The sequence below is a fragment of the Euprymna scolopes genome, chromosome 9, assembly GCF_053919585.1.
Source record: "Euprymna scolopes isolate OS-2025 chromosome 9, ASM5391958v1, whole genome shotgun sequence".
NCBI classification, from domain to species: Eukaryota; Metazoa; Mollusca; class Cephalopoda; order Sepiida; family Sepiolidae; genus Euprymna; species Euprymna scolopes.
The window spans coordinates 18874966-18899532 of record NC_136490.1 but is presented as its reverse complement, the minus strand read 5'-3'; the positions used below and the strand labels follow the sequence as shown (position 1 = coordinate 18899532).

Sequence of the window (24567 nt, the reverse complement as noted above, 5' to 3'; positions counted from 1 at the left end):
GAACGCATGATTGTCACTTTGCGTAGGACGATTTAAGAACTTGTTAAAGTAGGATAATTTGTAACCATTGTTTCAGATTATATCTGTGTTGTAATTATTAATTTTTAAATTATTTTTTAATATTCAAAAATTTCTTCTTTTTTTTTTTAAGTTTATGCTGTTCATATAGTTCATGATTCTGGTTCGTCAGAGTTTTGTAAGAATTTCTGAACTTTTTATTGACCCATTCCTGCGTAGATTTCTTTTATTTCTTCATTTAGATTTATATTCCTCATCAATTCTGATCTTTTATTTTTTTGTTTGCTTTATAAAAATAAATTCTTTGTAAATTTCTTTGAAAGACATTGGTTTCGTTTGGAGCCACAAGATTTACCTGAAACAAACAAAAAAAAACAGAACTTAAAATTTGAAACAAAAATTTCTTTTAAAATGGAACCAAAGATAAATTATGGAAATGTTAAATTATAATTGTTTATTCACCAGAAATATTTGAGATTTGTTTTGTTTGTTTCGGGGGATATTAAATGTTGAAGTGTAATGCTTATTACAGAGTGGAACGATAAAATTGTCGCCCTAGAAAAGGCAACATGATTCCATTTTCATTTGATGAAAACCGGTTTTCTTTTTTGTTGCAGACCATCTACGAGTTGGCCAGTTGTGTACAAATCCCAAGAGCAATAGGAGCCTTCTATCATGTCTGAAAGTGACACAATGTTCAACAAGCGAGATCAGAGATGCGCTGATGTACAACTCATACTCTCTACCAATCCAAGTTACGTCAACAGGACCATTGCCAGCACCTTCAAAATGCAAATCCAGACAGTTCAATGCTTGAGGGCATAGCTCAATGAAGTTATGGTCTTTGGTGTGGTTTCAAGTGAGGGCCACATCATGCCACCTCACATCTTTGAAGTTGGCTTGAAAATCAACACCAAAGTGTACCTGAATGTGCTGAAGAGTGTGGTGATCCCATGGTGCAATCAGGTGGTTGCTAGCAGACCCTGGGTGTGGCATTAGGACTTGGTGCCGGCCCACAAGTCCAAAGAGACCCAGGCTTGGCTTCAGAAGGAGTGCTACGACTTTGTACTATTCTCTCACTAGTCCCCCTCCTCTCCCAACCTGATTGAGGCTGAAGGTGGCTACATTGAATAGATGTCAGCTCTACTACATAATCAAGTTACCTGAATTAATTTTTTCAATAAAAGTTTTAAAATAAAGCTGTAGTGTTGTATTATAATAGGGCGACAAATTTATCGTTTCACCCTGTATATACAATTACTTGAGTCCAAGTTACTATTTTTTACTCATAGCTGGAGGGGGAAATTTTTCCGACAGAATTAGTGCATGATTAAATATACAGTGTGTACAGTATAAATTTGACAATTTTTTATATTCTTTCTTTTCAGAACCATCTGAATAATTGGTGCTTATTCAAAGTGGCACTTATAATGATACAAAAAAAATGAAGAAATTTTTTATAATGTACCTCCTTGTTACAGAATGAGGATTTTATATTCCAAAATCACAAAAATTGATCAAGTAATTTTTTCCTTATGAAAAACAAATTTGCCGTTTTTTACCAATAAGTGAAAGACATGGCCATCATAAGGGGAGGTAATCAGTTATTGTTTTGACAGTTTCCCTGTGCATTAGGGTTGTCTGCCCTTGTCCACCGATTGGAATATTTCTTTCACCTTCACCGAAACCAAGTAAAATTTGATTTTCTTGAATAAAAATCAAACTATTTGATCAAGTTACATGATTTTTGGAATTTTTCATCTTCATTTCATGACTGTTACGGACATTATACAGACATTTTTGTATTTTCTTTAATTTTAAATGTCACCATAAGTGTCAATCCAATAAGCATTAAAGAATTTAATAGAAGTGCAATAGACAGCCATTTCTGGGTATCATCAGTGAGACAGGAAGTTGCCAATTGAATAGATATCACAAAAGCGATCAGTGATGAACACCTTTACCTTTGTAGACATGAATAGTCCATTGACTGAAATCAGGGAGAAGTTTCTTCAGCTATGTTGAACCAATTAACATCACAGGAAGAGACCAGACATTACCTGTGGACAAGACAGTTGGAAAATGCCCCCCTCCTATTGACATGCGAATTTCTTCTCTGGAAGACTCCTTTCCTGTTCAGAAATACTCTGGTCTCAATGGAAAACATTCAACCGCCTGAGAATAGGAATGGGAAGATTGAAAGTTGTTATGACCAGGTGTGGCTACAAAACTGGCCCAATCATCTGCAAATATGTAGAAGCAGACCATATGATGCATCAATGCAGCCTGAAAGATTTTGCAGAATGCAAAAATAATGCAAAAGAACTGCGTAAAAAACTGGGGAAACTGTTGTATGAACACATGCTTCTAAGATATACGAAGAAGAATTGGTTTGGGAGCTGGAGATCATTGAGAACTGAAAAGCACCAAAATATTAGATTTGTGCCCGATTAAAAAAAGTCAGAAATATTAGCTGCAGCCCCTTCAATATCTTCAAGGCCATGAGATGTGATTGGGAGAATTGTATCATAACTCAGTCATTATTCTCAACGAATACTGCTATTACTAAAGACACATGATAGTATACATGCACATCTAACAATTGAACTCAAAGGGACGGTCAGAATCTTAAAAAGATCTCTCGGTTGGAATATGAGTTAGTGGGTGAATGTTTGGTATCCAGTAGGATGCCCTATCCTCAGCTTGAACAAACTGATATGAAAATTAAAAAAAAAAAAAAAGACAGTCCAACTATATGTTGTATTACCAAATCAGAAAAATGTTGTTTTAGGTTTATATAACCGTGTCTAAGCATGTCTCGTGTATATAAGGTATACATATTTTTGTAATCTTTTTTTTTTTTACAAGGTGGTCAGCACTTATCAAGGCCCCGAAGTCAATCAGGGATAAGAGTTATTGAAAGTACTGTACGTTAGTGTGGAGATTTAATAAAGTGTCTACTTAAGGGAGCGGTTCATCAGGAATTTGTTTATGTTGGACTTGAAGACATCCAGGTTGTAGTCAGGTGGGAAGCAGGCAGACGGAACAGAGTTCCACAGGCGTGCAGTTCTAAGAAAGAAGAAGCTTTGCTCATGGAATCTATGTTTTGATTTAGGCATAGATAAAGAGTGGGGAAAGTTTTTGACAGTGGATTCAGCTAGACAGGTGTTTTTGTAAAAGATTGGCGAGGGGGGACCAGAGATTGGAGTTCAGACGAGCACCTGCCATGGAAATAACGATAAAACAAAGATAGGGTTGCAACGTCTCTTCTGTGGGAGAGAGGTTGCAGGGAAGAGAAAAGGGCATCCCCGACTAAGCCACGAAGTCTATTTTGTACTCTGTCAAGGCAGGATAGGCTGTTTTTAGCAACTCCTGCCCAGATATGACAGCAGTATTCCATCCTTGGATGTACTTGGCTTTTATATAGATAGAGAATTGCATCAGTAGTGAGATATCTTCTGGAGCAGTAGAAGGATCCCACCATCTTTCCAGCGACCTTGGCAACAGACTTGATGTAGGTATTTCATTTCAGATCAGGAATGAAGGTCAAGCTCAGAAGCTTGTCAAAACATGGGGCTTCTCCTAGATGAGAGCCATCCATTTCAATTGATGCCAGATGGGGATCAGAGCGTTGATGATGTAAGGATAGAAGTTTGGTTTTAGATGCATTAAAAGTAACCAGCCACGTCTTCCCCCACTGAACCACACGCTCGAGATCAAGGAGAGAGAATCAGAGAGAGCTTTGTCATTTACAGCCTTTGATGTGTTGCCGTAGATGGTCATGTCATCAGTATAGATGTCAACTAATGATTTAAGTATGTGTTTAGGGAGATCATTGATGTAGATCAGGAAGAGAGTTGGGCCCAGGATTGACCCTTGAGGGACTCCAGCATTAATACTGCAGGCCTCTGATTTTTGTCCATCAACCACTACTCTTATGAGCCTATCAGAGAGAAATGATTTAATGATAAAGAGAACATTTCCAGTTATACTGTTGCTGGAGATCTTGTGAAGTAGGCCTTTATGCCATACCTTGTTAAAGGCCTTTGATATGTCAAGAGCAATTGCCCTGGAAAGGAAGCTTTTGTCAAGAGATTCACAAATCCTGTGAGATATAACCATTAGCACATCTGCGGTAGATCTTGCAGAACGGAAACCATATTGCATGTCACTAAAAGGTTATTTCTGCTGAGGTGGTTGACTATTTCTCTATTTAATATGGATTCCAGCAGCTTACTCATGACACACAGGAGACTTATTGGTCTGTACTGAGAGGGAGATGACTTATCACCTGAGTTCTTAAATACAGGGCATACTGATGAGGTTTTCCAAGGTGTTGGAAAGCACTTCTCCTTACTTCATAAGTATGGGAACAAGTTCTGGTTGAAGCTTTTTTAACACTATAATTGGGATGCCGTCAGGGCCAGTTGCTTTACTGGAATCAAGGTTCTTGATTAGCTTGGCGACCTCATGCACAGATATTTGTATGTTACCTAGCGTGTTCTGTGTTATAGGAGGAAATATGGGGAGTTGATGGCCTTCGTCGCATAGGGTAATCGATACTTGTGTATCGTCTAGTTGTTAGAATTATAAGGACAGTTTTTTTTGTATATGAGGTGTCTGTATGTTATATTCCTAAATACTTAGGAAATAAAGACAAACGTGAGTTACACCGAGTGGTATGTGTAATGGGGTTTATTTATAATACAGAAACGTAAGGCTGCTCGCCTAAGGTAAATAGAAGTACATAGTAACAAGTATGGGGAAGAAAGTCTGATAATCAACACGTAAGACTATCCGTCTTACTGCGACTGCTTGTCTGCCGCTGTCTGCCAAACAGTCCAATATATATATACAGTTTGTAACCGGTGTATAGCCAGTTATGTTCCTTCACAACACCTCCCCCTGAAGCTGAAATCTTCCTGATTTTAGCTTAAATACCTCTTCCTTTTAGGGTCAGGGCTTAATCTCCTGGTAACTTTTCTCTTTCTTGCGCTTTTCCTTCTGGTCAGCGTTACCCGGGGTAAAGGTTTCTGTCCAGCCCGTATGGTCGGTTCAGGCGAAATATTCATTGTTTGCGGTACACACGCTGGTTTTGGTATATCAAAAATATCGCACAATGTTTCCATTGGTGTCTCTTCCACATTTGGAGACAGTCTGGGACGTATTTGATTTCTGTGTCTTTTGCAGACAAAACTTAATCCTTGGATGGTATAGACCATGCTCCCAATCCTTTTTTTGATAATACCTTCAACCCACTGATTTCGTCCATTTTGAAAATTTTTGAAATATACATTTTCACCTGGGGAGAAGCACTTGGTATTAAGGTTTTCTTTTTTGAAAACTTTCTTTTTCTCTGGTAGCAGCCTATCGAAGACAGATCTTATCTTTCTTGCAAACATTAGCTCAGCCGGGGAAGAATTGACATTATTATTAGGATTTGGTGTCACCCTGTAAATTGCTAAAAATGTTTGAATACATTGTTCGTCTGTGTCCGTAGTAAGATTTTTCTTAAGTGCCCTTTTAAACGTATCTACAAATTTTTCGGCCAACCCATTCGATCGTGGATGGTACACAGGTGTTGTCATATGTAGAATATTTAGTGAGTCACAGAATTCTTTGAATTCATGAGCAGTAAATGCTGTTCCATTATCGCTCACTAAGGTTTTTGGCACTCCAAAACGGCTAAAAATTTCATTAAGCGCACTCACAGTGTTTTTTGCTGTTGGATGTCTAAACTTAAATATTTCTGGCCATTTTGAAAAAGAATCTACAATAATCAAGTAAAAATAACCATTTATAGGTCCCGCATAATCAATATGCAGACGTGACCAGGGTAGGTCCGTCTTTGGCCATGGCGTCGTTTTTACTGGAGGATCTCGAGCTGCTAATTGACATCCTCTGCATGTCTTGACACATTTTTCAACTTCCTTGTCCATACCAGGCCAGTACACATATCCTCTCATAAGGGATTTCATTCTCGAAATGCCCGGATGACCTGTATGAAATTCCTTCAGAATTTTCCTCTGTAACGTTAGTGGAATTACGATCCTCTCACCATACATGAGCACATCTTCACAGATGGAAAAAGGCGTTGTTTGATCTACCTTTTTATTTTTTTTTATCCATCCCAATTGATTTTTCATTTTCTTAATGAAAATGTCATTTACTGCCTCTTTTTTTATTTTTTCGAAAGTTACCGGAAGTTCACGTATCATATTACACATTGAACTTGTACATTCACTTTCGTCTTTAAGCGCAGCAATTACCGTTTCTTCGAAACTTTCGCTTCTTTTAGGGATCAACCGTGATAATGCATCTGCGTGTCCTAACTTTTTTGAGGATACATGTTCCATCTTAAACTGATAGTTTAAGAGGGTTACAGCCCATCGCTGTAATCGATTCGCAGTATGTGTGGGAATGCCTTTCTTTGATCCAAATATGGTAAGTAGGGGTTTATGGTCGGTTTGCAAAATAAAAGATCGTCCATGGAGAAATCGATTGTACTTTGTAATTCCAAATATTATCGACAGCGCCTCTTTTTCAATTTGGCTGTAATTTTTCTCCGCTGCAACCAACGTTCTTGAAGCATGGGCGATAGCTTTTGTCCTACCCTCCTCATACTTGTGAAGTAATACAGCGCCAACACCGTAATCACTGGCGTCCGTTGCTAGTATTAGTTCCTTTTCTGGATTGAAATGTGCCAATGCTAAGTCTGACAGTAGACATCTTTTGATATTTTGGAAAGCAGATTCACATTCCTTATTCCAGTTCCATTTAACACCCTTTTTCAGTAACTCGTTAAGAGGAGCTCTTAAATTATGTATGTTAGGGATGTAAATTGCATAGTATTGAACTAATCCCAAAAACGATTTTAATTTTGTCACTGAATCTGGAGCAGGCATCTTTTCAATTGCTTCAGTCCTTTGTGGATCCGGTCTTCGACCCTCTTTGTCGATTATTTGACCTAGATATTTAATTTTTTTCATAAAAAAATCGCATTTTTCTGGGCTCAATTTAAAACCAAATTCCTGTATTCTTTTGAATACTTCTTTTACATGCTTCTTATGATCTTGCAAATTTTCACTTTTAATTAGGATATCGTCAAGGTAGGCCATTGAAAATTCCAACCCTGCCAGCATCGTGTCCATAATTTGCTGGAAAATAGCAGGAGCAACCTTTAATCCAAAAGGAAGCCTCTTTAGCTTAAAAATGCCCTTATGAGTATTTATGCCTAAGTATTTGGAGCATTCATCGCTGATCTTAATTTGCAAGTTAGCATCTGAGAGGTCTATCTTAGAAAAAATTTTTCCTCCGTTAAGCTTAGAGAACAGATCTTCTGCGGACGGAAGGGGATAATTATGGTCCAATAGACAGTCATTTAAACCCGTTGAAAAATCTCCACAGACCCTTATTCTGTTATTTTTTTTCTTTACATACACGGTTGGACTTGCCCAATCTGTGTGGTTAACTTTTTCAATGACTTCCAGTTGTTGAAGTCTATCCAACTCTTTTTCGATTGCGTCCATCGCTGAAAAAGGCACATTCCTTTTAGGTTTGAATACTGGAGTGGCATTTTTCTTTAATTCAAATTTTGCCTCTGTCTTAATACAGAGTCCTAGTCCTTCGGCAAAAACATTGGGAAATTCAGTTTTCAAATCCTTCAGGAAGTCTTCCCTTTGGTTTGCTTTTTCTGCAGTTAAAACGTTACAAAACGAATTTATGGGTTTCTCCCATAAATTAAACAGGACAATCCAATCTACCCCAAACAGGCATGTATTCTTTCCTGGTACGACGTACACTTTGGATTTATGAGTCTGGTTAGCGAATGTCACTTTGCATTTTAATTCTCCCTTGAACTCTAATCTTTTGCCGCACACACTTCTCGCCGTCTTTCTGGTTTTCGTTAATTCAGGTCGACCTATCCTTTTCCATATATCTTCATTTATAATACTAATATCTGCACCGCTATCCAGAAGCAATGTAACCAGATGTCCATTTATCCGAACATCAACATATTTCCGTCTTTCGCAGCTTTTTTCTTTATTCATGCGAAGCGTATTTACATTATCGGTCCCTTGTCTTTTCTTCTGGGCACAGTATGTTCCCTTGTGACCTCTGAGACCACATTCATAACATATTTTGTTCCTAAACCAGCAGGTCTTATTGTTGTGTCTTAAACTACCACAACATTTACACTTTAGCTTTGGGTCTTTGTATCCTTTAAGGATCCTGTGTTCTTGGAACCTGGACTTTCTTGTGGTCCCTTGCCTTTTTACTTGCTGCACCTTAAAAATATTTTTCTCTTCAATGCGAGTGTTGTCTTTCTTTATGTTAATCAGACGTTGACACTCTTCAGTGACTTTTTGCAATGTTATGTTAGGATCCGCCTCCATAATTGTTAGGATCCGTGAACGTATATCTTTGTCCCTTGGTGCTGTGAGACCTTGTACAAAGATTAAACATTTAAATTGGTCTGCGGAAATTTCATTCAATTTAAATGATTCGCATAAACAGTTCACAGTGCAAGCATATTCTAGATAGTCTTCAGCTTCTGCCTTCTGAATGTTCAAACATTTGTATCTAGAGTGAAATAGGCTATCCCTTTTATCAAATATTTTCGACAAGGTACTAATTGTTTCCTCGAACGAAACCTCCTCCGGTTTTTTTGGTAGAATTAGATTTGCATACTTGGTGTTTTCATCAGTACCCAGTTTTTGTAGTAGCAGGGTAACTTTTTCCTCATCGGTCCAGTCTAAACATCTTTTCGTAAAAATTGTTTCGTATCTTCTGTAGTATGCAGGGAAAGTAACACCAGTATCCGGGGAGTAACGAAATTCCGTTAGTGAATTTGAAATACCCTCGGCAGAAAAATTAGTCTTCTTCCCGGTCGACGTTAGAATTAGCTTTTCTAAATTCTTTTGCTGTGTCGACATTTGTCGTTGTAGTATGTTTGTTTGTTCTTGTTGTGCCTCTAAAGTTTTTTGTGTTCTTTCTTGTTGTTGTTGCAGCTGTTGCTGTAGCTGTTGTTGTTGAATTTGTTGTTGTTGTTGTTGTTGTTGCGCTAAAAATTGTTGAGTCATTTTTGTCTGTTCCTGGATGCTAAGGGCTAGAGCCTTAGTTAACTCTGCTAATTGTTCCATGTTAGCTTCTAGTACAAAAATGTCTTTTCGAATTCTACACAATAATTCCAAAGAAAAATCGTAAATTTACGTATATCGTAAATTAGTAGCAATATGCAGACACAACACGTTTCAACAAAGTTCATCCATAGTAATTCAACAGGCTTTGTAAAATAATTCTTTTTTTTTTTTTTTTTTTTTTTTCAACAACGTAAGTTCATACACAAAATATTTCTTACTTCCCACGACAAATAGTTCCAATTATTTATATAAAGGCAATAACAAACAATTAATTTTCCAAAAAAAAAAAAATATATATATGGCTGCCGTTCCCACGTGGCATAAAATGGTACAATAGTCGTTGTATTTATATTTTTTCTTTCGAAACTCGTAATCCTTTAGTGTAGTTTCGAATTCAACTTGCGACCATTTTTTTTTTTTTTTTTTTACTTGTCAAAATAAATATAAATTCCACTTTACCTTGAACATGTTTCTATAATTTCTTGTGAGTTCTTTACGAAGAAAAATCCGTACTTTTCGCTACTTTAGGTAGGAAAAAATTTTTAAATTCATTGACGCACGTGGTCAAAAATCCTTGTGTAGTTTGTTTTTTTCGTAAAACAAAAAATCCTTGCATTGTACACAGTCCTTGGTACGGTAATTTATCTCTGTTAAGAGAAAGAACATCCTTTCGTCGCCATTGTTATATTCCTAAATACTTAGGAAATAAAGACAAACGTGAGTTACACCGAGTGGTATGTGTAATGGGGTTTATTTATAATACAGAAACGTAAGGCTGCTCGCCTAAGGTAAATAGAAGTACATAGTAACAAGTATGGGGAAGAAAGTCTGATAATCAACACGTAAGACTATCCGTCTTACTGCGACTGCTTGTCTGCCGCTGTCTGCCAAACAGTCCAATATATATATACAGTTTGTAACCGGTGTATAGCCAGTTATGTTCCTTCACAACACTGTACATGTTGATTTGTTACGTGTATAGTTTTTTATGTGCATGTTTTCACATATACACAACAATAACGAACTTGACCATAAACGGACAGTCTTTAACAAATGACAAATAAACCTTTGTTTGCTTGCACATATCTTATTCGTTTTAACCTAAATAATAATTAATCATAATAGTCGTTCTGACCCACCATAACATAACACAGATACTATGCTGTGAACAAAGGGCAACCACATAACATATAGACAAAGATTTACTATGGAAGTAAAACATAAAAATGCCAAGATATGTGTAGTTTATCTTTTCCTATTTAATACTTACCAATTAGTTTCAGCTTACAAGAACAACTTCTAAGTCAACTTTATATTTTGCCTCCCAAGGACTTTTCACGGACTGCATCAATTTAGTCACACTTCGGTTGTTTTCAAACGCAAAATCCCAGTGAAATTCACAACCGGATATTTCATTTAGAAAAGTTAATCGTAACCTTTTCTCATTGGCTTTCCAAATTTTCTGGAAAAAAAATAAAAATGAGATTTAATGTATTTATATTTTAACAATTTTTTATTGTCTATTCAAAAGAGAAGCAAAAGTATTAATTTGCACAGATGTCTTTGTTTATTTATTTGTTTATATTTGTTTTTTGTTTATATGTTTGTTTATTTGTTTATATGTTTGTTTGCAAACTCTTGATAAGCATAACACAAGGTTTCTGAATTTTTGAGATGAGGATTGGTTATTTGTATTTTTGGAATTCTTTGAATTACTGTCCTCATCTTGAGTGTCATTTTCACAAAGTTTCAGCTGATGTAACCTCCAACCTTCTTCAGGTGTACCTTGTCAAACTTGGGAATGTTTCTGTCAAACTCGTGAATTTGGGCAGAATTTCCAAACACCACCAAGCAAATTATTCCTCATAATATATAACAATCAATAGATGATTGATTCTATAATAATACATACATACATACACAAGCTGCATAAATTAAAATATCATGTTTAAGCGTATTGTACGACCGGGCAACGCTAGGTGACCAGTTAGTCTGAACTAAGAGGAATTATGTAAAAAAAAAAAATAGAAAATGAAAGTTAAAATTTCTTTCTAAATATTTTTGCAGTAAATAAAATCAACTCGTCATGTTGAACAGAGAATGTAACAAAGACATCTCGCATCAGGAGTTCATTTTCTCACCTGCAATATGGTTTCATTAAATAACAATGCAAAATCATTTGTTTTTTTTATTTTTAAATATACATGATACACCTAACTCATGTTTTTTTAAATATACATGATACACCTAACTCATGTTTTGTTTATTTTTAAATATACATGATACACCTAACTCATGTTTTTTTTATTTTTAAATATACATAATACACCTAACTCATCTCCAATAGGGGAAAGGAGCAACAATCTGAAAACATAACCATACTCTTTCACGGTTTAGTAAAAAGAAAAAGATTTGATCAGCTTATTCATCTTAGATCATTAGCGACTTACTATCTGTGACATAATATCCTGCCACATAAACTTAATTATAAACTTTAAAGTTCACATAGAAATTTCCCATTTTCTTATGTAATCTATTCTTACATGGGGAATACCATTGTTAGCATTATTTCACACACCTGCATCTAAATATTGCAACAAATTTAAAAAGCTCTTAAGTGATCGAAGTGAGACAAGACAAAACCAAAAGACAAGAGAGAAAATTGTGAACAAATAATCATTTTGCACTTTCACGGCTCTACATAGCAAGTGAAACAGTCGCATTTGCGAGTGATTTTTCAAAGTGGCAACTAGAAATAATGAAACACTTATCTTTTGGCAATTGTATTTCTTTCACTGATAATCTTCCAAAGCTCACTACTGAGTGAAAAATATCTTTACAACTTCAGTTCGTTTTATTAAAAAAAAAAAACAGTTAAATTATTTAAACAATAAAAGTTTAATAGAATATACTTTTTTTTTTTAATGAAGGTTGTTTAAAAAATATCTGAAGAAATTCAAATGTTTATACCTTCAAGTATCAACATAAAATTTGTTGTATATTTAGAATTACAATTAATAAAAAAAACACAGAAAATCTTCATGATGTACATACTCGTCACAGAACGAAGGTGTCATATTCTAAAAATCATGTGGGTTTGGCTAGTAACTTTTCTATTTGGCTAGTAAACAAAAATATTTAGTTGTCAAAGGTCAACTAAAGATGAATTTGTCTGTAGAGCCCTGACTTTCAATTAACAATTTCTGGGGTTAAATTTGACATTCTGCTGCCAAAACTTGTTACTCCAAAATCTGACACGCTGCTGTCAAAGTTCACTGCTCCAAAATCGGAATCAAGTCAGTCTCTGAAAATCAGGTTTTTTTTATTCAAACTGGCAACATCTCATTTGCATATGAAGTGATGAGAAATCTTGTTAATTCATGAGATTATCAGCATATAAATAGAAGTAGTAGTCATTTATCTTTTTATTATTATTATTTTCATCTACCACTAGACACTACATGCTGGACAAAATCAGGTTTGTACCAATTTTTAAGACATTTAATCACATGTTTTACTTTTTTAAAGGGCTAAGCTGCAGTATTTAACGACAGGATAAATATGGTACACTTCTCCTCAGCGATACATCTTTTTTTTTTTTTTTTACATAGGCATCACCACTTATCAAGGCCCAGAGGTCACTCGAGGATAAGGTTAAAGACTGTACAGTAGTAAAATTGGACAATATAGTAATCATTAGTAATGGAAATTTGGTAAATTTGTTAACTTAAGTGGACCGGCTCATCAAGAACTTGTTTTCGTTGGACTTGAAGACAACCATATTGTAATCAGCTGAAAAGCAGGCAAATGGAAGACAGTTCCACAGGCATGCAGTTCTAAGAAAGAAGCTTTGTTCATGGAATCTATGTTTAGGTTTAGGCACAACTAAAGAGTGGGGGAAATTATTCATAGTGTTTTCAGCTAGATGAGTGTTTCTCGTGAAAGTTTGGCAAGGGGGGACCATAGATTGGACTCAGACGAGCACTTACCATGAAAATAACGATAACTTTATTCAATCAAGGAATCATGAAAATAAATCTAAGATCATTTTAAAAAAATGAAACTAAAGAAAAAAAAATCTTACCAAACTTGTAATATCCAAAATGTTCTGTTTATCAAGAACAAGGAATTGATGTCCTATATTGTCATAAGGCATTTTCGGTTGCAGCCTCGGCATTGGCCATTGGTGGTTTTCGATTAGCAAGTAGAGAAGTGTGCCGAGCACCGCTATTGAGACAGGTAATTTCTGTTCACCTGAAGAGAAAAATATTTTGAAATTCAGAACTAAATCATTGTCATTACTTGAAATGAGGTTTTTATTTTATCACCTCAAATTAATTGGTAAAAAAAACAAAAACAAAGTGCAACAAGCCATGTAAAAGGACACATTTATATACCATCTAAATGTTTTGCTTAAGATAATTTTAAGGAGAGTAGAAAGTGGATCTTAGGTTTACTTTCGGCAGTCGCATAACTCTTGCTTCCCTTATTTTGTCCTTTAGTTCTCACCTTCCATGAGGGATGTTTCTGACAAAGAGGAAAGAATTGCTGTTTTCTGGGTTAGAATCTATTCCATCTAACATTTATTGTTGGCTAGTTTATCACCTTGAAGTAGTATTCTTTTTTTTTTTTGCTCTTTACATCAAGTGGCTTCATGCCTTGTCTGGAGTGATTTCCATTAAAAAAAAATATTGCAGACACCATTAATACCTGTGATAGGCTGTTCCATAAAACAGAATCACAGATAAAGAATGCCGCTTTTCTTCTAAGGAGATAAAAGCAACTATGATAGATCCTTTGCTGAGTTCTGCAGAGACCATGACCTGGCTATAGAATGAAAAATTTGAAAAGTACATTTAAACTCTGGTTAATGTATTATGCCAGAACCACATCCCTAGCAATCTTCTGTGCTCACATGAGGGGTATTTATTCAAAGATCAGCACTACCTTGAATCCTTAGATCATTTGCAGCCTAAACACAGCTTCTGGTAAGCACATTAAACGGTATAGCAACCAAAACAAAAAAAGACGCCTTTCAACAATTTAATTGAAATCGTCTCAGATACAGCTCCTATGAGTTTCCACAAAGCCATCTCTGCAGAGATGGTGTGAAGAAGAGATCACAATGTATATTGTAGTTGCCACATATGATGTTAAAGACAAGAATGAGGTCTTCATACAGCTGCCTACACCCAAGCAAATACAGGTTGAGGGTCTCCAACATAAAGATGATTAAAATATGTTTGACTGTGAGCAGATAATCACAATAGATACTAGTGTTGAGATGATTAATTGGAATCGGAATTGGGAGTCAGAAAAATTGGAATATTATCGGAATCAGTATCAGAAAAAAGTTGTGTCTATTTTCCGATGCCAAAAACGATTCTTTTAATTATTTTATTTTTATTTGATTTTGTTAAAAACAAAATCTTCCACTGCTGGTAGTAATAATAAAATAAATATTTATTGATTTTAAACTACCAGTAAAACTAAAATCTATAGACCCTCCCCCACCACCACCACCACCACCACTACCAAATGTGCTTTTACGTTTAAGAAAATATATGTACATTTAACATGTTTTTTACGGTAATCGAGAAAAAATAACAACTTTATAGTCAAATATTTAGACATTTTGAAATCGGGAATTTAGTTTGGAATCAGTAATTGTATCAGAATAGGGAAAAATATTGGAATTTTCTCATCACTCACAACGGTCCTGGATATGACCTAAAACTATATCCGATGGTGAGGCCCTACCTTGCGGGCCTTGGGGAGTGTGGAGCCACCCTTTAATTGCTATTGCTCCCAGGTCCACTCTGACCCGGAGTGGTAGTACCTAAATAGAATCTGACATAAAAAAAAATATACTCCATTAAAAATCGTTCCTCAAAATAACTAGATTCGGCATTAAATAACCTGAAAAAGGTTGATATGCCGTAAAACAAAAACAACCAACCAACCAACCAACCATCACTCACAGATACATTGAAGTGCTAAAAGGAACAGAATTTTTAAAATGCATCCATTCAATCTGCTTGTTTGGCGATGAAAATGACATTTCAAACTTAAGTATGGCCGACCAACTGACAGATTGATGGATGAAGCATCTTATAAAGGTATGTAAACATATCTAACAAAAAAAAATACCTTTTTCATCTTTCAGTTGTGTTGCCATCAAGTAAGTGATCAAGCTCTTTTCCGGATGGTCAACATCGATGCCCATATTTTCACTGCTGTCATTCCTATGCAGCAGTTGTCGGATATTTTCCATTGTCTCATGGTGATATTGGCCAACTTTAACTGGGCCCATCTGGCCAAGATTCACAAACTTTTGTGATATTTCTGTAAATAAAAGAAAAAAGAAGGCAAATTTATAATCGGCAAATCTCATTTATAAAACTCACTATGTATGTTCGTCTCCATTTTTACAAACTGTTTCTTTTCTGAGACAGAAGATCACAGAGCAGTGCGAGGTGGCTCAAATGATTGCATTTTTCATGGATTTTTTTTTTTTATAGGTCTTTACCTGGTTAAAATAGTTGCTAAGGGGTAAAAATTGAAAGAAATGTGAACTTGGCACACGCAAATATATATATATATATATATATATATATATATATATATATATATATATATATATATATTTGTACGTTAATCTTAGTTTATTTTTAGCTATTTCTTATCCAACTGTAATGTTTCAGGCTGAAGCCCTATAAATTTTGATTTTTGGTTTTGATTCTAGCTGAGTCATATTTTTTTTACTTATGAAATCATGACTCTGGGTACAATATAATATGAAATCTATCTATCTCTATCTGGTCAGGTTCCTTGCCCGGACCAATGTGACTCTCTCTTTCCATATTTCTCTGTCTTCCATCAGCTGCCTCAGATCTTCAGGATCATAATCGGTGTCATGTGCAATTTGCTGGATGTATGTGGATCAAATCCATCCTATCCTCGTGCGCCCATGCCGTGGAGTCCGCAACAATACATTCCTCATCAGCTCTTACTCTTCTGCCAAAAAGTTGCTGCGTCATGGGATGATCTTGCCAAGATATATTTAATACTGTTCGTAGCATACAGGTGCACGTGCTGTCTAGCTTTCTTTCTAATCTTTTGGTGAGTGTCCAGGTTGTAGCACCATAAATAAGGACAGACTCCACCACTGAAGAACTATCTTTTCAGTTTGTAAGTTAGCCTTAAAGTCTATACTGACTGCAGCTTATCCAATTTGAGATGCGAATTTCGATATCTCTCTTCGTGGAACCTATGTTGCTGCCCAGGTAATACGAAATAATCAATAAAGAATTGACTCTATTATAATAAATACAAAATCTACATAAATTAAAATATCATAATTAAGCATATTTTATGACCAGGCAACATCAGGTACCTTTTGCTAATATCTCTCTATATAAAAAAAAATTGTATGGATACATGTGTATCGCTGTATCATAGTAAAATGGTTGAGCTAAGAGCTAACATAACCACAGATTTAGAACCAGAACCTTTGATCCAATATCCTTATTGATGTAAAAAATTCTTGAATCATTTTTTAATATTTATTATTCAAAATCGAAAGTATATAAAAGTAACATTAGAAAACTTAGATTTTTTTGTACAGAATTTAAAATTGCCGTAGACTCTTGAAAATTTAGTAATCGGTCAGTCATCTTATGAAATGATTGACCAATTTTTATGATTTCAGGTTCATGTCTACATTTATTTTGATTGACTTTTATAAAATTCACGCTATTCCGTCCTTTCGCGTGTTTGTTGGTCTTTTTTGTATAAATAATGCGAAACTCGCCGATGCAAAGCCGTCAGCGGCCTTTCGTGCCAAGACGTTTTGAAAGCAATTAGCTTTGATTAATGTGGGAAAAACCCATCATATCAGACATTTGCTATTCATTTGAGACTTCCCCCTTTTTCGGGGGAGCTTGGTTTTCCCAACATTGTGGGGACACAAGTAAATGAAACGACGGAAAGCTGAACTGGCTTTCAGCCAACTTTCATTTCTGCACCTGCGTGAACTCATTCATAGCAGTGAGAAGAAAAAGAAAATTTTTTTAAAAAACCTGTGTGGTAGGACAATGAGGCAAAGATGGGCCAGCGTGAACCATTTAAAACCTGTGTGGTGGCGGGACAAGCAGAGATGTCGACGCATGAGAAAGAAAAGCACATGTTCAACACAGCAGAGTTTTATCAACTACATGGCAAACTAAAAGACTTTTAAAACAAGATGCAATGCATTGTTTGGAAAGTACCATTAATAAGTGCCTTTTATTTCAATCAGAAAAAAAGCTGCATCAAATTTCTTTCTTTTGTTTTTGTTCCTTTATAAATGTCTCAAACACAACGTGTTGGGTCCAAGTGTTAAAATGTAACAACATTATTAAAGATTAACAATGTTACAGCTGTCTGTATATAACAGTTTGAATTATCTAATAATAATAATTTCTCTTGGAAATATTATGAGACGTTCTTGTTCATTTTTTTTACTTTTCATCTCAGTAAAAAAATAATTTACACAAATTTTTTTCTTTATAATTAAAATTTCTTACCAACAACCGTGCTGACAAATCTACGAACAACATGTTCATCTTTCACCAAGAATGAGTAGCTTCCACATTCAGAGTCAAATTCAAGGCGGAAACTTTGATAGCCAAGACCAATATCAATGTATTTCAGATCCGTTATGGCATGTTTACTTTTCAATTTGACAAAGTTTTCCGGGTTGTCGCTATTTAGATGAAAATAAATAAAAACAGAAAAAAATAAATTTTATGAAAAATCAGGAAAAAATTTTTTGGGTTTGTATTACTATACACATAGATTCGAAAAAGTTGTCAAAAAACAAATATATAACAACTAAATGTTACAAAAAGCAAGATAGTTACTATTCTACTTAACTATTTAATTTTTTAGTGTTTTTATTTAATGTAAAGTGTTTATTCGGTTAAAAAAAACATAGTGTTTACCGATGTACTTGAAAAATGCAAATGACCATGGACTCTGTGTTGAATATGTAAATTTGGGAAAATGAGTTAAAACTAAAAAACTATACCAAATATTGTTAGAAACCTCCTCAATATATGTTACTGTAACATAGGCTGATAGAGATTCGGTGGGTTTCTAACAGTATTTTGTACAGTTTTTTAGTTTTAACTCATTTTCCCAAATTTACGTATTCAACACAGAGTCCGTGGGCATTTTTCAAATATATCGGTAAAAACTATATGTTTTTCAAGCCAAATAAACACGTTACATTAAATAAAAACACTAAAAAATTATTCAGTTAGGTAGAAAAACTTATCTTGCCTTTGATAACATTTATTTGTTATATATTTGTTTTTTGACAACTTTTTCGAATCTATGTGTATAATAATACCAACCCAAATTTTAAAGTTCAATATAAATAATTTAAATTATTTATTTAATATTGATGAAGAAAGAATCAGTGATTCCAATAAATGATGCCACACAGTTGGTGATTTGAATGGGTTCCTAGAGAAATTCAATGGATATGAAGTTTCTAAATAAATTGTAGTGTTAACCTGCAGAACTCCATACAAAGTTTTTTGTTTATTATCTTCCCAAAAATTATCTTAATTGTTCCAAAGTATTTAAATAGACAGAACAAACATTTCTTTTTTATTAAATTACTTTAAAATTAAATTAAAAACAAAATCAATATTTACACTTAATCACAATTTGATTAAGCTACATATTTTGAAAATTATGACAAAACTTTCTTAATTTGACAATATATATACAAACATAACTTGTTTTTCTTTTCTTTTTTTACAAAAGAGTTACCAATTATCAAAGCTAGGAGGCCACTCGAGGATAAGGGTTAATGAGTGTACAGTAGTCAATGGGACAATATCATAGTAATTGTTAGTAGTGGAAATTTGGTAAATTGGATTACTTAAGGTGATGGCTCATTAAGAACTTGTTTATGTTGGACTTGAAGATGACCATAATGTAGTCAGCTGGAAAAGCAGACAAATGGAACAGAGTTCCAGAGGCGTGGAGTTCTAAGAAAGAAGTGTTGTTCATGGAATCTACATTTAGGTTTAGGTACAGATAAAGAGTGGAGTCAATTATTGATAGTGGTTTCAACTAGACGAGTGCTTTTCGTGAAAGTTTGGCAAATGAGGACCATAGATTGAAGCTCAGCCGAGCAGTTGCCATGAAAATAACGATAAAGCAGAAACAGGCTCACAATGTCTCTTCTGTGAGAAATAGGTTGCAGGAAAGAGAAAAGGGCATCCCCCACTAGGCTATGAAGTCTATTTTTAACTCTGTCAAGGCAGGATAAGCCTTTCTCAGCTGCTCCTGCCCAGAGGTGGCAACAGTATTCCATCCTTGGACGTACCTGGCTCTTACATAGGTAAAAAATTGCATCAGCAGTGAGATATCTACTGGAGCGGTAGAATGATCCCACCATTTTTCCAGCCACCTTGGCAACGAATTTGATGTACGTGTTCCATTTCAGATCAAGAATAATGGTCAGACCCAGAAGCTTGTCAAAAACATAGAACCTCCCCAAGATGAGAGCCATTCATTTCAATTGATACCAGACGGAGATCAGAGTGTTTATGATGTAAAGATAAAACTTGGTTTTAGATGCATTAAAAGTAATCAGCCACCTCTTTCTCCATTGCACTATGTTAAATAAACATCATAAAATCATGACTCAAATTGAAAGAAATTTTATCAAAAGTATACCAAACCAACACAGCTATAAAAATAGAGTAAGAGTACCAAATTAATTCTCCACAAAATATCATTTTTTCTGATAAACAGCCTTAAATCTTAAATAATACTTAAAAACATAGAAGTATATATACAAATCACTTGTTTAGTAATATTATTCATGCAAACAATAACATCAGCAAAAATGCAGCCAAATATATAACATACTGTTTATATATATATATATATATATATATATATAATATATATATATATATATATATATATATATATGTGAAATTTGAATTGAAAAAAATAATAAACCATTAGAGAAAATCTATATAATGCAATTTAGAAAAAAAAAAATCCTTAAAATTAAAAAAATATACGGCATTGTATGGCTTTCTTAACAGTTATTTTTAGTAATTCAAATTTTTTATATATAAGCAATGCTTTTAAATAAGAGGTCTCAATTTATATATATATAAAGACTTTTCATATCCATCTGCGTAAGTATACTTTGATAATTATGTTTCAGTTTGAAGAAATATGGTATAATAAAATTATGGAGTGTTCGTTCCCGCCTGACCTCCATAGAATGGAAATATGTCACAAAGTTTAACAAGGTTTTTTAATATAGATCCACAGAATATTGTGATAAGTGTTTCAGTATGAACAGGTATGGTATAATAAATTATGGGGTTTATCTATTTTATTTTTACTTTCATCTTATTTTGCTTTAATTTTGATACCCCCAAATTCGAAGCTATCTCTTTACAACCCTTCCTTTTCATAACCTATCATACTTTCATAAATCAGAGTCCATTTTCTGTAGGCTGTTTTTGAACCCAGTCAACGACAGGTACTTTTGCTAGTATATATATATATATATATACATATATATATATATATATATATATATATATATATATATATATATATATATATATATATATATATATAATGAAATAAAAAACATGTAGTGTTTACCTGAAATATGCAATGGTTAACTTCCATTACATAAATACCAGTATTTATATATAGATAATTTAATCCCAACCGAATAAAAAAGCTCTCAATAGAGAGTAGAGCATATTATAAGAGAAAGAAAATTAAAACTGTAAGTTGAACTTTACAATCAAAATTTATTGTTCGACTGAATACTCCAAAAAACAATTTACAAATGCTATTCTTGCTATTTTACTCATCAGAGGACAGAAAGAAATCAGCAAATTATATTTGTAGCAATGCTAGAACTTGCTGGTTATGGCATTAAGTGAAACCACAATTTATTAGTCAGAAATTGCAAAGATGTCCTTTAAAAACAACAAGTGAAAAAAAGTCGAACAATAAATTTTGATTGTAAATTTCAACTTACAGTTTTAATTTTCTTTCTCTTCTAGTACACACACACACGCATCTCCCCTCTATGCCATACTATCTTTCTGCTCCTCATCTCTCTCATCTACTATCTCTTTTTTATCCATCCATTTCTTCTGAGCTATACTAACCCAGATAAAGTGCTAAACTACAAACAAGACCTCCTTTAAATGTTGACTGTTAAAAACAAATAAATTGACAATCAATACATATGTTTTCAAGTTCAGGATATCTTTACATTTTTTTTTCTTCCAATCTTTTAAAAATATCTTCTTTTTTTTTTACCTGGGATTGGATCCTTTTAGCGTAAATATAAAGATATTTACAGTTGACATAACCATGAGTCCATTGTATTCCCCAACAATATGCTGTACAACTGGGCTCTGGGAAAAAAAAAAGGAAAGTTGTTTTTAATTGAAAAAGTTCTTTATAATATTTAAAAAAAAACAAAAAAACCCTAAAATGATCATCATTAGTGCAACCATCAACGAACATATAAACAAAAAGGAGAAAATGTTTAAGGTTGTCAAAAGACAAGTATCAAGGAAACAAAACCATACTGAAATTTAATATATATTTTCTTTTATTAATCTTCCAGTAGGGGGCATCCAGCCTTGCCCGGTCATATAACAATCTTGAATATATTTTAATTCATGCAGAGCTTGTATTTATTATTACAAAGCGAATTCTCTATTGAATATTATATTATATCTGATACATAGTAGAGATTTCAAAAGTTTTAAAAAAAAATGAATGGGTGCCATCAGCTAGAACTGAAACCAAAACATTTAGTGGCCCAGCCGTGTTCCCTACCATTTCAGCTATTGACAGATAGATAAGAAAGATTTAAAATTAAACTACTTCAAGCTATGAATGAATTTGCACATGCACAAAAGTAATAGAAATATGCTCGTAAGTGAAATGAACATTTCAACTTGCCAACATACTTCTGTATCCGTTATTCATCCATCCAAACAAAGATTTTACTCATTATAAACCACTCTTGGTGTATGGTTACTTTTTCCTGTTAATTTCAGTGTTATGTGACCAAGAGTTTAAGAGTTTATTGGTTAAATATTTTCAGACACATACATATACTGTTTTATTTATATAATAACTAGCCTGGGTACCTGGCGTTGCCCGGGTGTTTAGAGGTGTGTGTTGAGCAAAAAAAAAAAAAATGGTAGTTGGCAGACAGGCTCGAACCCGTACTGCAAAGGAAGAAAAGAATGTGAAAAAAAGAAAAAGTGACGTCTTTGCTGTTGCATCCATCACTAAACTGGAGGTGCCAAAGGTTTAAATTAAGGCTAGTCAATCGAAAAGAGGGGATTACTTTTAAAAAAATCGGCGAAAAAAGCGACCCCTCCTTATAGTAAAGTGCCCAGTTGAGGGTGAAGGAATTAATGTTTTCAATATTTGTCGTCCGAAGGTCTTGTGAAAATCCGTCACCTCTGTTGAAAGTTTTAAGCATACATACATACATTTAAATAGACAGGTAAGATTTATATTACATACTAGCATTTCAGCCTTGCGTTGCCCGGGGGTTTGAAGGTGTATGTTGAGCAAAAAAAAAAAAAAAAAAAAAAAAAAAAAGCGGTCAATTTTTTAAACTTTGACCCTATTATGACCTCTTAGCATTTACTGTTTTGCGCTCAAATCAAGTTATTAAGTTAGATCCATATCCAAGGAACCTATATCTAAAATTTCAAGTGTTTAGACCCAAAATTGGCTGAGGAGTTTGATAGAGTTCTCAAAGGTCAAATCGTTGAACTTTGACCCCTTAACAGCAAAATTTCTGGCCAAAAACCGATCACAAAGATTTTCCCAAATCAAGTTTTGAGTCTGTAGACTTAAAATTGACAGAGTTATTGCGTAAGGAAATGTACACACACACAGACACGTTCACTTTTATATATATATATATATATATATATATATATATATATATATATATATATATATACTAGCAGGCTGCCAAGCGTTGCCTGGTCATAAGATACACATAAATATATTTTAATTAATGCAGAATCCTTAATAATTATAAACAGAAATACTCTAACTATTAAATGTAACTTTAAATTCCTTAAAAAAAAAGAATGAAGTAAAAAAAATGGAGAAACTGAGACATGTGCCTGTGAGTATTATGTTTTTTTTTAAACAGTTCACTTCTTGTAGGTAAAAAAAAAAATACCCGAGCTGAGATCAAAACCAAAACCTAAAGACAGTGAGTCAAGTATGATAACCATTAGACCAGCTTGCAACGATTTTTCAAAAGCATATTACAACCTCATGAAATAGCTGACAAACAGGTAAAAATCTGATGAACCCAAGTACCAATTTTTCAATTTTGACTCCTTAGTAGCTCTCTTTTTTTCAGATGAGAATGTTTTCCACATGCCTGAATACCCTACATACCAAATTTCAAGTCTGTAGCTAAAAAATTTGTTATGTTTATAGGTTGAGAATTGTCCTCATACACACACAGATTCTGACTTTTATATTAACACAAGCAGGCCACCCAGCATTGCCCAGTCATAAGGTCCACATAAACATATTTTAATCAATACAGAAACTAAGACATGTGCATGCGAGTATTATGATTTATTCTAAACAGTTCACTTCTTGTAAGTAAAAAAAAATATTCAAACTGAGATTGAAGCCAAAACCTAAAGACAGCGAACCAAGTATGATAACCATTACACCAGCTTGACACAACATTTACAAAGTGTTTTCTAAAAATCTTATTCTTAACATAAAGAAGCTGTAATGTTTTTCAATCATGCATGCGTAATCGTGAAACAGTTGACAAATAGATAAAAATCAAACCTCCCCCCCCCCCATGTATCAATTTGCTAATTTTGACCCTTTAGTTTTCCTGGATGAAAACCAATTATGTTTTTCACATGTCTTAATAACCTATACACCAAATTTCAAGTCTATAGATTAAAAATTCACTGAGTATATAGGTTGAGAAGTGTCCTCACACACACATGTTCTCACTTTTCTAGAATATAAGACTAGACTAAATAATGTAATCATTTTAATATGTAAATAATGTGATTGTTTTAATATATATGCAGGCTGTTCCAAAAGTCTCGGGCACATTTCAAGTCCTCATATCTGTTTAATTATGATATTAAGATGAAAGTGTTGCCATTTTAAAGCTAAATGCATCAATTTTTTTGTAATTTTGCTATTGATTTTTTATTTCATTTCTTTTCAGATTCAATAATGGCGTTCACTCAACTAGAAAAGGCATTTTGCATGCTTGAATTTGCAAAAACAATCATGAACACTTGTTCAATGTATGCTTTGCAGATCT

At 34.0% G+C, this 24567-nt stretch overlaps 1 protein-coding gene across 3 annotated transcripts in view; it reads right to left on the bottom strand.

Moving 5' to 3' along the window:
- Positions 1–286: 286 nt before the first annotated feature.
- Positions 287–24567, bottom strand: part of LOC145284452 (serine/threonine-protein kinase 11-interacting protein-like) — a 161446-nt gene continuing 137165 nt past the window's right edge. For all 3 annotated transcript variants that reach the window (XM_080133277.1, XM_080133275.1, XM_080133276.1), the window contains 6 exons: positions 21531–21628; positions 17729–17907; positions 15312–15506; positions 13246–13415; positions 10432–10623; positions 287–373 (listed from right to left, as the gene is read on the bottom strand). In XM_080133277.1, coding sequence (XP_079989403.1) covers positions 10441–10623; positions 13246–13415; positions 15312–15506; positions 17729–17907; positions 21531–21628 — 825 coding nt within the window. In that variant the 3' untranslated portion in view covers positions 287–373; positions 10432–10440. The remainder of the gene's footprint in view (positions 374–10431; positions 10624–13245; positions 13416–15311; positions 15507–17728; positions 17908–21530; positions 21629–24567) is intronic.